The sequence below is a fragment of the Corvus brachyrhynchos genome, unplaced genomic scaffold (assembly GCF_000691975.1).
Source record: "Corvus brachyrhynchos isolate BGI_N302 unplaced genomic scaffold, ASM69197v1 scaffold93, whole genome shotgun sequence".
Classification (NCBI taxonomy): Eukaryota; Metazoa; Chordata; class Aves; order Passeriformes; family Corvidae; genus Corvus; species Corvus brachyrhynchos.
In genome coordinates, this window is record NW_008237273.1 from 768,656 (window position 1) to 781,326 (window position 12,671).

At 42.6% G+C, this 12,671-nt stretch overlaps 1 protein-coding gene across 1 annotated transcript; it reads right to left on the reverse strand.

Moving 5' to 3' along the window:
• Nucleotides 1-1,541: 1,541 nt before the first annotated feature.
• Nucleotides 1,542-10,026, reverse strand: SAXO1 (stabilizer of axonemal microtubules 1). The gene is given in 9 exon segments (XM_017730585.1): nucleotides 1,542-1,604; nucleotides 1,606-1,658; nucleotides 1,661-1,803; nucleotides 1,805-1,856; nucleotides 1,859-2,022; nucleotides 2,024-2,123; nucleotides 2,126-2,440; nucleotides 7,185-7,259; nucleotides 7,262-10,026. Coding segments are annotated over 9 exon segments (1,317 nt in total). The 5' UTR covers nucleotides 7,614-10,026.
• Between the last annotated feature and the right edge of the window lie 2,645 nt (nucleotides 10,027-12,671).

Below are 12,671 nucleotides of genomic sequence, written 5' to 3' on the forward strand. Positions count from 1 at the left end.
AATTCTATTTCAGAATTGGCAGAATTACAGGCCCTGGAATAAAACCAGGAAAACAACTGGATAAAAAGAGATGGGGAAGAAAAAGTATTTTCCTGTAGAAATTCAATATTTAAGAAATGAAGATTCAAGAAGGCTGGCTGATAAAATAGGAGGAGCTGAAAACAAAATTCTAAATATACTCAAGGTCAATACCTCACCACAGGTGAGGGAATATTTTACAGATTGTTGAATTTCTGAAGTCTGTGTGAAGTCATCAATGACTGCACAATTTGGCCCTTTTGTACAGTGTGATCTGTAGAGATTTGCCTAGTTGTTCCTGCTGCAAGGAACATAATTTTTCATTGAACTAGGACAATGTGTTTAGAAAAGGCCTCTAGGACAGATTCAAGGACTTCAAGTGAAGCAGAACCACTGTGCCCCTAGGGTGTTGTTCCAGTGGCTTCCCACCCTCAGGGTTAAGCATTCATGTTTTCAGATGGCATGTGTTTGGCTTTAACTTGTAAGCACTTAGGAAAAATTTCTATCCCAACAGGTTTCAAAGCTTTTCCAAAGTTTTAAAATACATTTATACAAAAAAATGTCTTCCTCTTTAAATGCTGCTTTGATGGTCAGACACAAGCCTTTCACAGAATAATAGAATTAAATATAAATACAATAAACTGAGTTGGAAGGGACGCGCAAGAATCATCAAGCCTGCAACATCTTTAGCTAGCACTTGAGCTAAATACTCAGGAAACAGCCAGACCTGCCAGCAGTAATGGAGAGGAGGATTTAGGAAAGTAGAATGTGCTTAAGAAGTCAGAAAGGTTCATAGTGCTGACAGAATGCTCATAAGCCTACAGAAAGCACTTCAGACAAAGAAATGAACAGTTCTGGTCAGAAGCTTAACACTGGCCTTATTCAAAAGATGATACAACTCTAGCTGCTGGCTGAACTGTAGCAACATGTGACAATTTCAACTCTTTGATGTTGCTGGTACCTATCCAGAACCCTGAAGTGAAGACCATTTACTGAAAAACTTCTCTTGCAAGGTGTCAGCCTAGGGTGGTACCTTTGGCACAAAAACCTCCCATCTGATAGCCTAGTTCTGGGCAGCGCAGTGACACAATTTACAAAGGTGAAATATTCAATAATATTTATCCAGTAATTGTAGTTTTTGTATGTGTCTTTGATAGGAATACTGGAAAAGGCTGGATCTCAGACTTTGTTATCCAGCAATGACTTTTAAACATTACTTCACATCATGTAATTCACCTGTTCTACCTCTGTTTTTACAGACATGGACACGGCTGAACCCCCTTTATACCAATAACAACATTTATTACTAAGAGATCTCTCTGTTACTGTCTCAGGAGAAGGAAACTCTCAATTAGTAAGCAAGAGTTAGGTGGGAAAAACTAAAAAAATACAGAGAAACAAAGATCAATATGTCTTTTCCCTGGATTTTATGTTTTTCATTTGTTCAAATTAACCAGAAAAAGTCAGTGCCAGGGAATTTACTTTATTTTAAGAGTTCTCCAAATATGAAACCAGCAACTGGTTTAAAAGAAGGATACAAACAAAATCAAGCTGTCAGTATCAGTTTTCTCGAAGGTGTAACTGGGGTGGGTCTTTGTAAGGGGCCTGGCATCTAAAAATGCCCTTTGGTGTGTAGCTGCAGTGTAGGTTGTTTTAGCATCCAGGAGAGTGTGATGCTTTGGGCCTGACCAGACAGGTTTATATGTTTTCATAACTGTGAGTGAATGAGGCACATGATGGGTTGGAAACATAGTCAAGAAATCTATTGGTTTTGCTGGGAAAGTCTGCAGCATGAGTGATAGGTTTTAGTCTATTGCATAGCCAAGGCTTACAGTCTTATAGCTATTAAATGGCTCAGTGATTTTATTAAGAGGGGCCAAAGATTGAGATATCTTGGCTGGCTTGCCATTTGGGTGCTTCCAGTGTGTCCAGGTAGTGGTGTGAAGGTCCATTTTCTCCAGAGGAGGAAGATATATATCACGTTTTCTGGTGAATACAGGAGGCTGCTTTGTATTTTTCCTGAAATTCAGTTGTAGTAGAGAAAAGGAAGACAGGGACCAGCTTTGTCTGGTATGGTGTTGCAAGCTTGGTTGGCTGACCAGCCCACCCCGGTAAGAAAATTTGTGTGTAGTGAGGCCATCAAATGAGACATCACTGACCTTGTATTTCTGAATTTTATGGACATAACGTTCCACCAGAGGAGGTGGCACGTAATTCACTTTGTAATTGGTTATGTACTCAAAGGGAGCCTTGCTTTTCTGGACCAGATTCAGAGGTTTTCAGCTTTGAGTGGTAACCAGTCCCCTGTAGAAAGAGTCATTCTGGACAAAGGTTCTGTGGTAAAATTTTTCTTTTGATGGGTGAAACCTAATGTTTGGTCTGATCTGCTCTGTCTTTGGTTCATTCTGTAACACACAGTCATCTGAAATGAAAGAGGAATCATATTGAAATTCTCAACTGAAATTCTTTGATTAGTTTAGCCATATATCATATTATTACATTTTCTACTTTGAAAAATAGTTGTTTATGATGTAATGTTTGACAAATCTTATTCGAAGAGCAGCTGTAGAATATATTATAGACTAGTGTGTTAAGCCCTGGAAATGCCCTGCATCTACACAGAAAATTGAATCAAACAGGCCTGTACCCACTCATACCTGCAGAGATGGTGAAACACCATGAGGAAAGATTAAATAATATTCTCAGTCTTGCAGAGACATTTTCTGCAGGTAACTGAGCGGGTGCTCAGTCAGCTAGGAATCATGGAAGTGTAGCATCAAGGCAGTGACTTTGACCTACTTCAAACACTTTCCTGCTGCTGGGCTGTGGCTGGCTCCAAGCACAGAGTGTGCCTATGTGTGCAGAAGGCTGTTCAGGCGTCTTAGACAGCATCTCTAGGACAAGGAGAACCAGATGTCCACTATTCCACTCTAAAGGCTAAGCTGCAGTGCTGCCCTTCCTCTTTCTACCTTCTCACTTGGCCTGGTGACTGACCTGATTCCTCAGCCGCACAGCTGTGATGCTGCCTAGGGTTTGCCACTTTCAGAGGCTTGCAGCTCATCTTGGTGTTAGCAAGCTGTGCTGTGTGGCATCTCCTTGGCCCTTGGCTTTGCTCTCCATGGTAATCCTGCTGTCAGAACAAGCAAAAACTGAGAAAGAACTTGCAACTCTATCCCAATTCTTCCTTACTAGAAAAACTGTGCTGGGATTTGCAGAACAAGTCTGCACTAATGTGAAGCATTGAATTATATTGCAGAAATGGTTGGTATTCCAGAAATCTTGCTATCCAAATCTATGACTAAGAAAACATTTTAGATGGTATTTTAGGGACATTCATATGTTCCTTTCTTGACAGGATATCAGGGAAATAAATGAGGTCCTGTAATCTGAAGATTTGTGCTGTCATACTAGGAATTCACTGCAAATCTGCCTAACCCTCTGACCAGCGCTGCAGCCAGAAGACCACAGTTTTTTTCCCCTTACTAGTAATTTTGTGCAACTTTCCCTAGACACCATTATGGTTACTGGTAGGAAGTTGAAATTAAACAGTCTTGGAGCTAATCCAAGGGGTGATTTTTGTTTTCTTTTTTTAATTTTCCCTCCTTTCAAACCACACTAAGAGTCATGAGGCAAATCAGCTTCCAGCTGACTTTGTCAAAGTACTATAGAGTAAATGATGCAATTAGGATATTTGTATTAGTATATTTGAATTTTCAGGCACCACTGCACTGGTGAGATGCCTTGTGCCCATGCCTAGGGTACATCATTCTCCTTGAAAAACAGTACAAGAGGGTGAACCATGAACATGTACAGATGCGTTTTTACAGGAAATGCATTAATAACGTGTTCAAAAGTGAGAAGCTAATGAGATTCAGACCACCTCTAAGAAAAGGTTTGTTCAGAGATATCACATTTCAGCCACCAACCAAAAGTTACCAAAAAACTTTTCAGGTTCTCCCATCATCTTTGCTGGAGAACAGTCTATGCATTTTGGATGTAACCATAGCTCTTGTAAAATATTCAAAATATGATAAGCAAGTCCATCTGTCTTCAATTTTTAAAATTTATAAGCTGTACACGTTTGGAGACCTCATAGGCATTATGAATTTATTTTACTTAGTGTAAGCCAGCAGTGCTACTATTCCTTCAAAATATGTTACAGTTTTATTGTAACTCTAATTCTTAACCATAGATATTAATAGTTTCCCATGTAGCACAATCTTGAAAACATTAGGAGGGAATGCAGGATATGAACCATATGTTGTTGGAGGGTTAGGCACATCTCCCTATAACCAAGCAAAACTGAATTGAAAGTAGGTCACGTGTCTGGAGATAGACAGAAACAACTACATGTGTAGCCTGGAGGAGATGAGAATTTTGAAACTTTAAGTTGCAAAGTCATCTGACATGAACTGTGACAAGCAGTAGCATCAATTTAACCCTACAGTGTCATTTGGGATATGGTGTGTTCAGTGGGAAAGAATACAACAATACAGTAGGAAAAGTAACTTAATACCAATGCAGCACTATTTTATATGCTGTTCCAGTATTCCAGTTATGATAATTAATTCAATACAATGTTCCAAAATTTCACACTTGAGTAGGTGTGCTGGTTTTGGTTGAGGTGGCGTTAACCTTCTTCACAGTGGCTGGTGTAGGGCTGTGTACTGGATTTTTCCTGAGCACAGAGCTGATAATACAGATATATTTTTGTTATTGCTGGGAGGACTTACACAGAGCCAAGGCCTTTTCTGCTCTTTGTGCTCCAGTCTGGTGAGGAAGCTGGGGGTGCTTGGCAGGCTGGGGGGGGATGCAGCCAGGACAGGTGACCCAAACTGACCAAAGGAACATTCCAGACCACATGGCATCATGATCAGTACATAAAGTAAGGGGGAAGGAGGATGTGGACAGGCATTTGGAGTGAGAGTGTTTGTCTTCCCAAGTCACCCTTTCCTGTGATGGGATCCTGCTGTCCTGGAGATGGCTGAACACCTGCCTGCCCATGGGAAGAAGTGAATTAATTCCTTATTTTGCCTAGCTTGTGTGCATGGCTTTTGCTTTCCCTGTTAAACTGTCTTTATCTCAACCCATGGATTTTCCAGCTTTTACCCTTCTGATTCTCTCCCTGATCCTGCTGGTGGGGGAGTGAGCAAGCGGCTGCGTGGGGCTTGGCTGCTGACTGGGGTGAAACCACGACAGTAGGGATCAGTGAAAGTAGCAATGCTTAGAGAATAGCACAATTAAAAGTTGTAATTTTTGTTGAACCTGGGCCTTTAAGAGAATTCATTCGGTATCCATTCAGCAACTCGATCTTTGAGGTGGCTTGGACAATGATTTCCATTTGCAGTGTTTGGAAAAATACTGTAAATTATAAACAAATGTGGCTGTGACACCTTTTATTAGAGTTCTGGAGTTACACTTAAGGTGCTGACCTAAACACTGACGAAAGACAAAAATACACATATGTTCCAGATACAGAGAAGTTAAGGATATCTACACACAGAAGGACAGATCCTCCACTTCCACATAGCAGCCTTTTTTTATTGGTTTTACTGAAGCTATTCCAATGAATACCATCTGGTGACATTTCCTATGCAAAAAAAGTGTTCAAAATTGTGTAGATATGGACATTTTGCACCTCTGGCTCATAGTCTTCACAACTCAAGTCATTCTAAATGGACAGAATTTCCTGTGTGTTTGATGTTAAAACTGCAGTTTATGCTGTTGCAAACATGCAGCTGCAAACATGCAGCAGTTAGAATAAAGTATAACTTTCAGTCATTTCAGCCAGGTGATTTTAATGATGCATTCACATGCCTTTTATTTCCCAACTTCTTTTATCATTTTGACTTCCAAGAAAAAAATTGTCTGTGTACATTGGGACAAATCTGTAATAATAAGCAGCAGTCATAAACTGTTACATTTGCACAGCATAATGAAATAAAATACAGAAATACACAAAAACTATCTGCCTCTCCACGTTAGCTAGCTGAAAGGTGAGCAAAGGGGAGGTAAAATCCTCTGACTTTCTACTTATGACTTACTACCAAAACTGACAGGGTTGTCTTAACCGTGCAAGGAAAAGTTTCCTCCTGGTGCTCATAGAAGAGAATTTGTGCTGCTGACAAAGAACAAAGCTCCCACAAAGACAAGCCACCAAGTTACTGCAGCTGAGGAACAAGGACACAGATGCACAGTTCACCTGTTTCACCAGCAGGAGAACTGGAGTGCATTGTGTGTCCGTATTTCCTGTACACATCTCTTGTATATTCACGAAATAACTCTGCAGCAAACAGAGAAAGAATCTCTGTTGTGGTGGCTAAGTCCACTTTACACCCCCAAGTTGGCCTAAAAGTGGTCTCTCCTTACAACACTGTGCTAGAAAGTTCTCCCTTTGTCTAGATTCTGCTGGTCACTGGCCCTCTCTCCCCTCCCATCCCTTTTTACACTGTTATGCCATTCAACCTTGCCTCTGCCCCCTAGCCCTCAGATCATTGGTTTTGGATGCTCTGCCTGCCCTTGGGGGAGTTTTTGGGACAAAACGGGCGCGGGCTTTCGGTTTGGTGTTCTTGCCTCTGTTCCCTTGGGGGTGTTGCCATTAAACACCTCAGAATTGCAGGCAGAGAGCCCCTCTCACCTCTTTGTCTCCGGTTCATGCACAGACTGTGCTCACAAGCACCTGCGAAGGTGAGATCGTGAGCACGCGTGGGTGCCGGCAGAGCCGCCTGAACGGTGCGCGAGGGACCCACTAGGGACAAACGCAGCATCGATCCACCGAAGCTCTCACTTCTTTGAGTCTCATCGTTCATGAACAGCTCAGACCTAGCAAATTCTATTTTAGATGTGTCTCATCCACTGCAGCTATGCAGTATACTAGGAATATGTTCAGTACATCTGCTGTTGGATCAACATACAGGAATTCCCATGGCCCTGCTTCTACCTAGGATTCCTGTTAGATAGGGAAAGGAGGTGAATTCAGGGAAATCCCAATGCTACCATTAATGCAGGGCTGTATTACCAACTACCTATTTCTGTCTGTATGGTTCCTGCACAGTTTGTTAGCATACATATACAGAAGGAATAGAAAATGCACGCTGTTTTGATCTGTCTTCTTAAAAAATGAAGTTACCTGTGAAGTCCTGAACAAAGCTTCAAGGGCAGTTTACCTTTGTAAGTGGTTTTTATATCCATCTTGGTGCTGGGAATATGTCTCTTCATCCTTCAGGAGAGGCATGGGATAATTGAGACATAGTGTAGGAGTTATGATCATGTCTGCAAGTGGAGGTCAAATCCATATTCTCACATTTCTTTATATGCTTTTCAGATGGTTTAGGTTTCTGTGGCAACACTTCATGAGCTATATAATCTCTCCTGTGAAGAATAATTTTATTACTTTTTTCTTCCAGAAAAAAATATGTTCCTTTTTCTGGACACAGAAAGAAATTATACTTCCCCTTATCTCCACAAGCTAAGAAAGTCGGGATATGATACGAGCAGTTAGTGAAACACACAAACCTTTTGCATTTGAAAACATGGGCTCTGCAAAAGGGACAGAGGCAGCTCTTGATAACCCCAGTCAGGCCAGATTTCCCCATCTTTCCACCCAGCAAGGGTAATGGCTTTACATAAAGCTATCTCTGTTCTACAGTGGAGTTACACCAGAAGACATAACTCCTTTTAAAGGGCAATAATTACAGCAGTGTGGGACACATATGAGAGAGGCAACAACAGCCCTTCCCAGACAACACGCTGGACACCAGCTCAGCCCAGGCTGGGGAGATAACATTAGAACAGTTTTACAGCAAAACGCCTGTTGGCCAAAGAAACATCAGCATGGTCAGACAGTCAGCTTTTTCTCAGCTACTGCTTTAAAAGAGCAACTTCAGATACTGGGGTAGTATTACTTAACTTCAGGACAACATTGCAGAACCACAAGAAGATGGAGAAGAAAACAACTTTACTATCCAACACTCAACAGCCTGAACCTATTTCACTGCCCAAATGCTTTGGTATGGGGCAGAGAGTTTGCTGCCTGGCACGAACAAATTCAGTCTCTAACGTCAGAAGTACTTCTCCACTGGTGTGCAGATCTGTTTAGGCCATTGGCAGCCAGCCAGGAGAAACAGTCACTGCAGGAGTAATTCTAGTATTAATATTGCTCTTTGCTTCTGGAGTGATGCTGAGTGGGCAAGAGCCTGAGCCTCTGAACACACTGTATTAGCTACATATTTTAGCAAAATATACGAGGTTCTCAAGAGTCTGTGTAGAGCAGAAGAAAAGAGAATTCGCATTGCAAAGTATTAGGTATAGTGGTAAAAACAGAAATGCAGAAGTAAAAAAAAGCAAGAACATCAAGCGGTGCTTATGTAGATGTCACACGTGTTCCACCTCCTTAGCATACTTTTCTCAGCAACTTAAAGCCAATGTATTTTTTAAGAGGCATCAAGAAAAGATGAGCTGGAACACAACAGACACTCAGCATCCTAGCAGCAGGGAGAAGCCAGTAACAGAAAGGGTGTTTTCCAAGCCAGTCACTGCACAGTTCCATGTTTGAAACAGTCAATACATACCAGAACCAAGTAACATATCACAGGTAGGCAATACTTTACGAGCATGATAAAGTGTTTTCTGGCAGTGGGAGAACATTTACTGTTCTGACAATTGCAATATGACAGAACGTGCAGCAGAGATTACAGAGGAGACATTGATCTGCTGATAAATCAGTGGCAACCTGTATCTAGGACATCATTAAAAATGGTGCAACCTGCCTGCAAACTCCCAGATTTTATCCAGGGGTCTTGAAGTCACAATATTCAGCAAAATGTTACTTAGCAAAATGTTACTAGAGAAGGTTGGTGACAAATCAGTGTTTGCCGGTCTCACAGTCCCTGCATTTATTCTCGTAGAATCCATCAATTAATTCTCTCTGTGTTTAGCCACACAGATCCAGAGTTTTTAGCAGCCCTCTAACAGGTTGAGGGCATTTTTTTCGTTAGGCCTTGGTACTTAACATGCTGGGTGTGTTTTCTTACCAGTGCTGCCCAGAGGACAGCAAGACTTTCAATCCTTTCAGTGGCTAAGAGTTCCTGCTCTGTGTTTTTGATTCTTACAATGGTAGGAAAGGTTTATGTATTTCGCAGTGTTCAAACTCTGAAGAAACAAATATAAGTATTTTCTGTGCTTTCTTACTAGTCTGGGGTTTTTTCAGAAGTTGTACAAAATCCAGGGTTAAGAGTTACTGCGGAAATCACTAGCCTTGTCTGAGAAAGAATAGTTTTGTTGATTGAATAGGAAATTCCTAAGGATTCCTTGACAGACCCTGCATGACAACTGCCCCTCCTTGCCTGACTTAAGAAGACACCAGTGAGTCCACAATTTAGTTCTAGGCAGACACAAAGATGTTTGGCTGCTTTGGCTCGTGCTGGAAATGGAAGGCGTATGTAGAACAGCAGGCTGATTTTTGATACGCTCAGATCCTTTTGTTTCTTTCTGAAAAACTTTCATGTAAACAGAGACATCCAAAATGTGAGTAGGTTGAGCATTTCAGACTTAATCAGCCACATTTGTTATTTAAATCAACAATAAAAAGGTATAAGTAGAGGAAAGAGTTGATAGAGTTCCATGTCAGGATGGGTACTGCAAGAGCTGGAAGAAGTCCTCACTGAGCCACTCTCCATCATTTACCAGCCATCTTGCTAACCAAGGAGATCCCAAAAGACTGGAGGTCAGCAAATATGACCCCCATCTACAAGACAGGCTGGAAGGAGGATCCAGGGAACTATGGGCCTGCTAGCCTGACTTCGGTGTCAGGGGAGGTCATGAAGCAGATCATCTGGAGTGTCATGATAAGGCAAGTGGGAGACAACCAGGAGATAAAGCCCAGTCAGCATGGCTTTGTGAAAGGCAGGTCCCAGGTCCTTGACCAACCTGATTGTTTTCTAGGACAAGGTGACCTGGTTAGTGGTTGAAGGAAAGGCTGTGGATGTGTCTACCTGGACTTTAGTAAAGCCTTTGATGCCATCTCCCAAAGCCTTCTCCTGGAGAAACTGGATGCTCCTCACTTGGACAGGTGCACTCTTGGCTGGGGGCCAGTCAGCGGGGCTCAGCATTGGGGTCAGCCCGTTTAGTATCTTTATCAGACCTGAACGAGGGGATTGAGTGCAGTTTGCAGATGACACCAAGCGGGGCAGGAGTGTTGATCTGCCAGAGGGTCAGAAGGCTCTGCAGAGGGGTCTGGACAGGCTGGATCAATGGGCTGAGGCTGATGAGAAGAGGTTCAACAAGGCCAAGTGCCAGGTTCTGCCCTTCAATCATATGAGGGACTGAAAACCTGAAAGAGTTAATGTAAACCTGAAACAGCTAATGTCTCAAACATTTCACAGAAGGGAAAAGGAATGTTGCCATGCCAATTAGATAAGATGTGGTTAGAAAAGAGGGTCTTGCAGAGGCAGCATAATGCTTCTCTGGGATCAGCTTCCTTATCTTGGGTAACTTTAGTTTTAAAAACAAGTTTGAATCAATGAGACCCTCCAACACCCTTCTGAAAAATTCTAGAATAACGAAACACACACACAAGGACTAGTCTATAAATAGCTCAACAGAGAGGGGGTGAGGGTATGCACCCATGATCTGTGCACCTGCCATCCAAGAAAACAGAGGCACTACTGGAGCCATGGGTGGTGACACAGATCTGTTTTCTCTGCTTGTATTTTCCTATCTTGCCTTCTTCCTTCCTTCCTCTGCTTTAAAGCTTGAATCACTGCTGCTACAGGCTGTTCAAAGATCACTATTGTCATGTGCTGTCCAGAAAAGTTTAAATCATTGCCACCACAGACCTTTCAACCTATCATAAGATTTAAATCGTTCCTACTATAAATAAAGCTTCTTAATTAATCATTTGGCATTGTTTTGCCGTAATTCAGGCCACGAGTGTCCCGAACAGTGGCTGCCTCAGCACAGGCGGTGCATGACTGCCCTCTAGGGACCCGATATGTCCCAACAACGCCAGGCAGTGCTGCAGGCTGGGGGCGGAGTGGCTGCGCTCGATGCAATGAACCAGAGGATGCTGGCTGACACTAGCTGAACATCAGCCAGCGTGTGCCCAGGTGGACAAGAAGGCCGGTGGCATCCTAGCTTATACCAGCAATAGTGTGGCCAGCAGGACCAGGGCAGAGATCATCCCCCTGTACTCATTACTTGTGAGGCCACACTGTATTGTTTTGGGGTCCTCACTCACTGCAGGAAACACACTGAGGTGCTGGAGCATGTCCAGAGGAGGATAACTGAGCTGATGAAAGGTCTGCAGCATGAGTGCTATGAGGAGTGGCTGAGGGAGGTGGGGTTGTTTAGCCCAGAGAAAAGCAGGCTCAGGGGTTACCCTATCACTCTCTACCTGAAGGGAGGCGGTAGCCAGTGGGGGTCAGTCTTTTCTCCTTGATAAGATGACAAGAAATGTCTTCAAATTGCACCAGTGGAGGTTTAGAATGGATATTAAGAAAAAGCTCTTTGTGGAAAGGGTTGTCAAAGACTGGAACATGCTGCCCAGGGACATGGCTGAATCCACGCTCCTGGAGGAGTATTTAAAAGCCATGTAGATATGGCACTTAGGAACACAGTTGGCTGGTAGATTAGCTAAGTTAATGGCTGGACTTAATGATCCTAGGTTTTTTCCAACCTAAACAATTCTCTGAGGACAAATGGGTGGTGTTAGCTGGTAAGACTTCAATAGCCACTGTCACCTCTTAGGTCTCTTCTTCGATTCAGCAAAGGCAAGAGTTTAAGATAATATCCTATCAAGATTGTGCCTATGATGACAAAGGACTTAAACATCAAGACCACACAACAGCCACCTTTTGAGGAAAGGGGAGCTCTCAGATCCATTTTAAAGGATCAGATTCCTACTCTTCATGAGTTCCTTCTGTGGACAAGTAGTTGGAACATCAATATCCCAGGAGCAGGGAAATGTCTCAGAAATAAATTCCATCAGGGAAATGGGCCCAGTAAAAGTATGAGGACTTCTTCTAAATATCAAGACTAAGGAATAACATAGCTGAGAGAAATAAACAGCCCAGCAATCCAGTCACTGCCTTGAGGAAAATAGCCACACCTCCTTTCCAGTCATCAAGATCTACAACACCCAGACTTTCCTGGAAACCAGGCACTAATGTTACAGTATACAAAGTACCATACAAAACACAGAACAAAAGGAAAATATTCCTCCAATATCCTCAATACTTCCCCAGACAACATTCCTTCTGGTTTACCAGAAACCTTCCCAAAAAAGCCAGGACCTTGACTGTGCTTCTATGGCTCCCTTTTCTCTGATTAGATGACATCTCAACCTTCAGGAAGTGCCCCACCCAATAAACAACTCTAGTAAACTGGTAATAATAGATGAAAGAAGAATAGAAGAAAGCTGAGACCTCTTTTTTGCCTCATTCTTCAATGGCAACCTCTTTTCCCACACCTCTCAAGTGGATGGACAGTTGGATGGAGACTGGGGAAGCAAAGTGCTTCCCATTGTAAGCAAAGATAGGGTTCATAACCATCATGAAGGTACATAAGTAATTGATTGGATGGTGACATCCAGAGGGTAGTGGTCAACAGTGACAGGTAGTGTTCCTCAGGGCCCTGTACTGGGAATGGTGTTATTT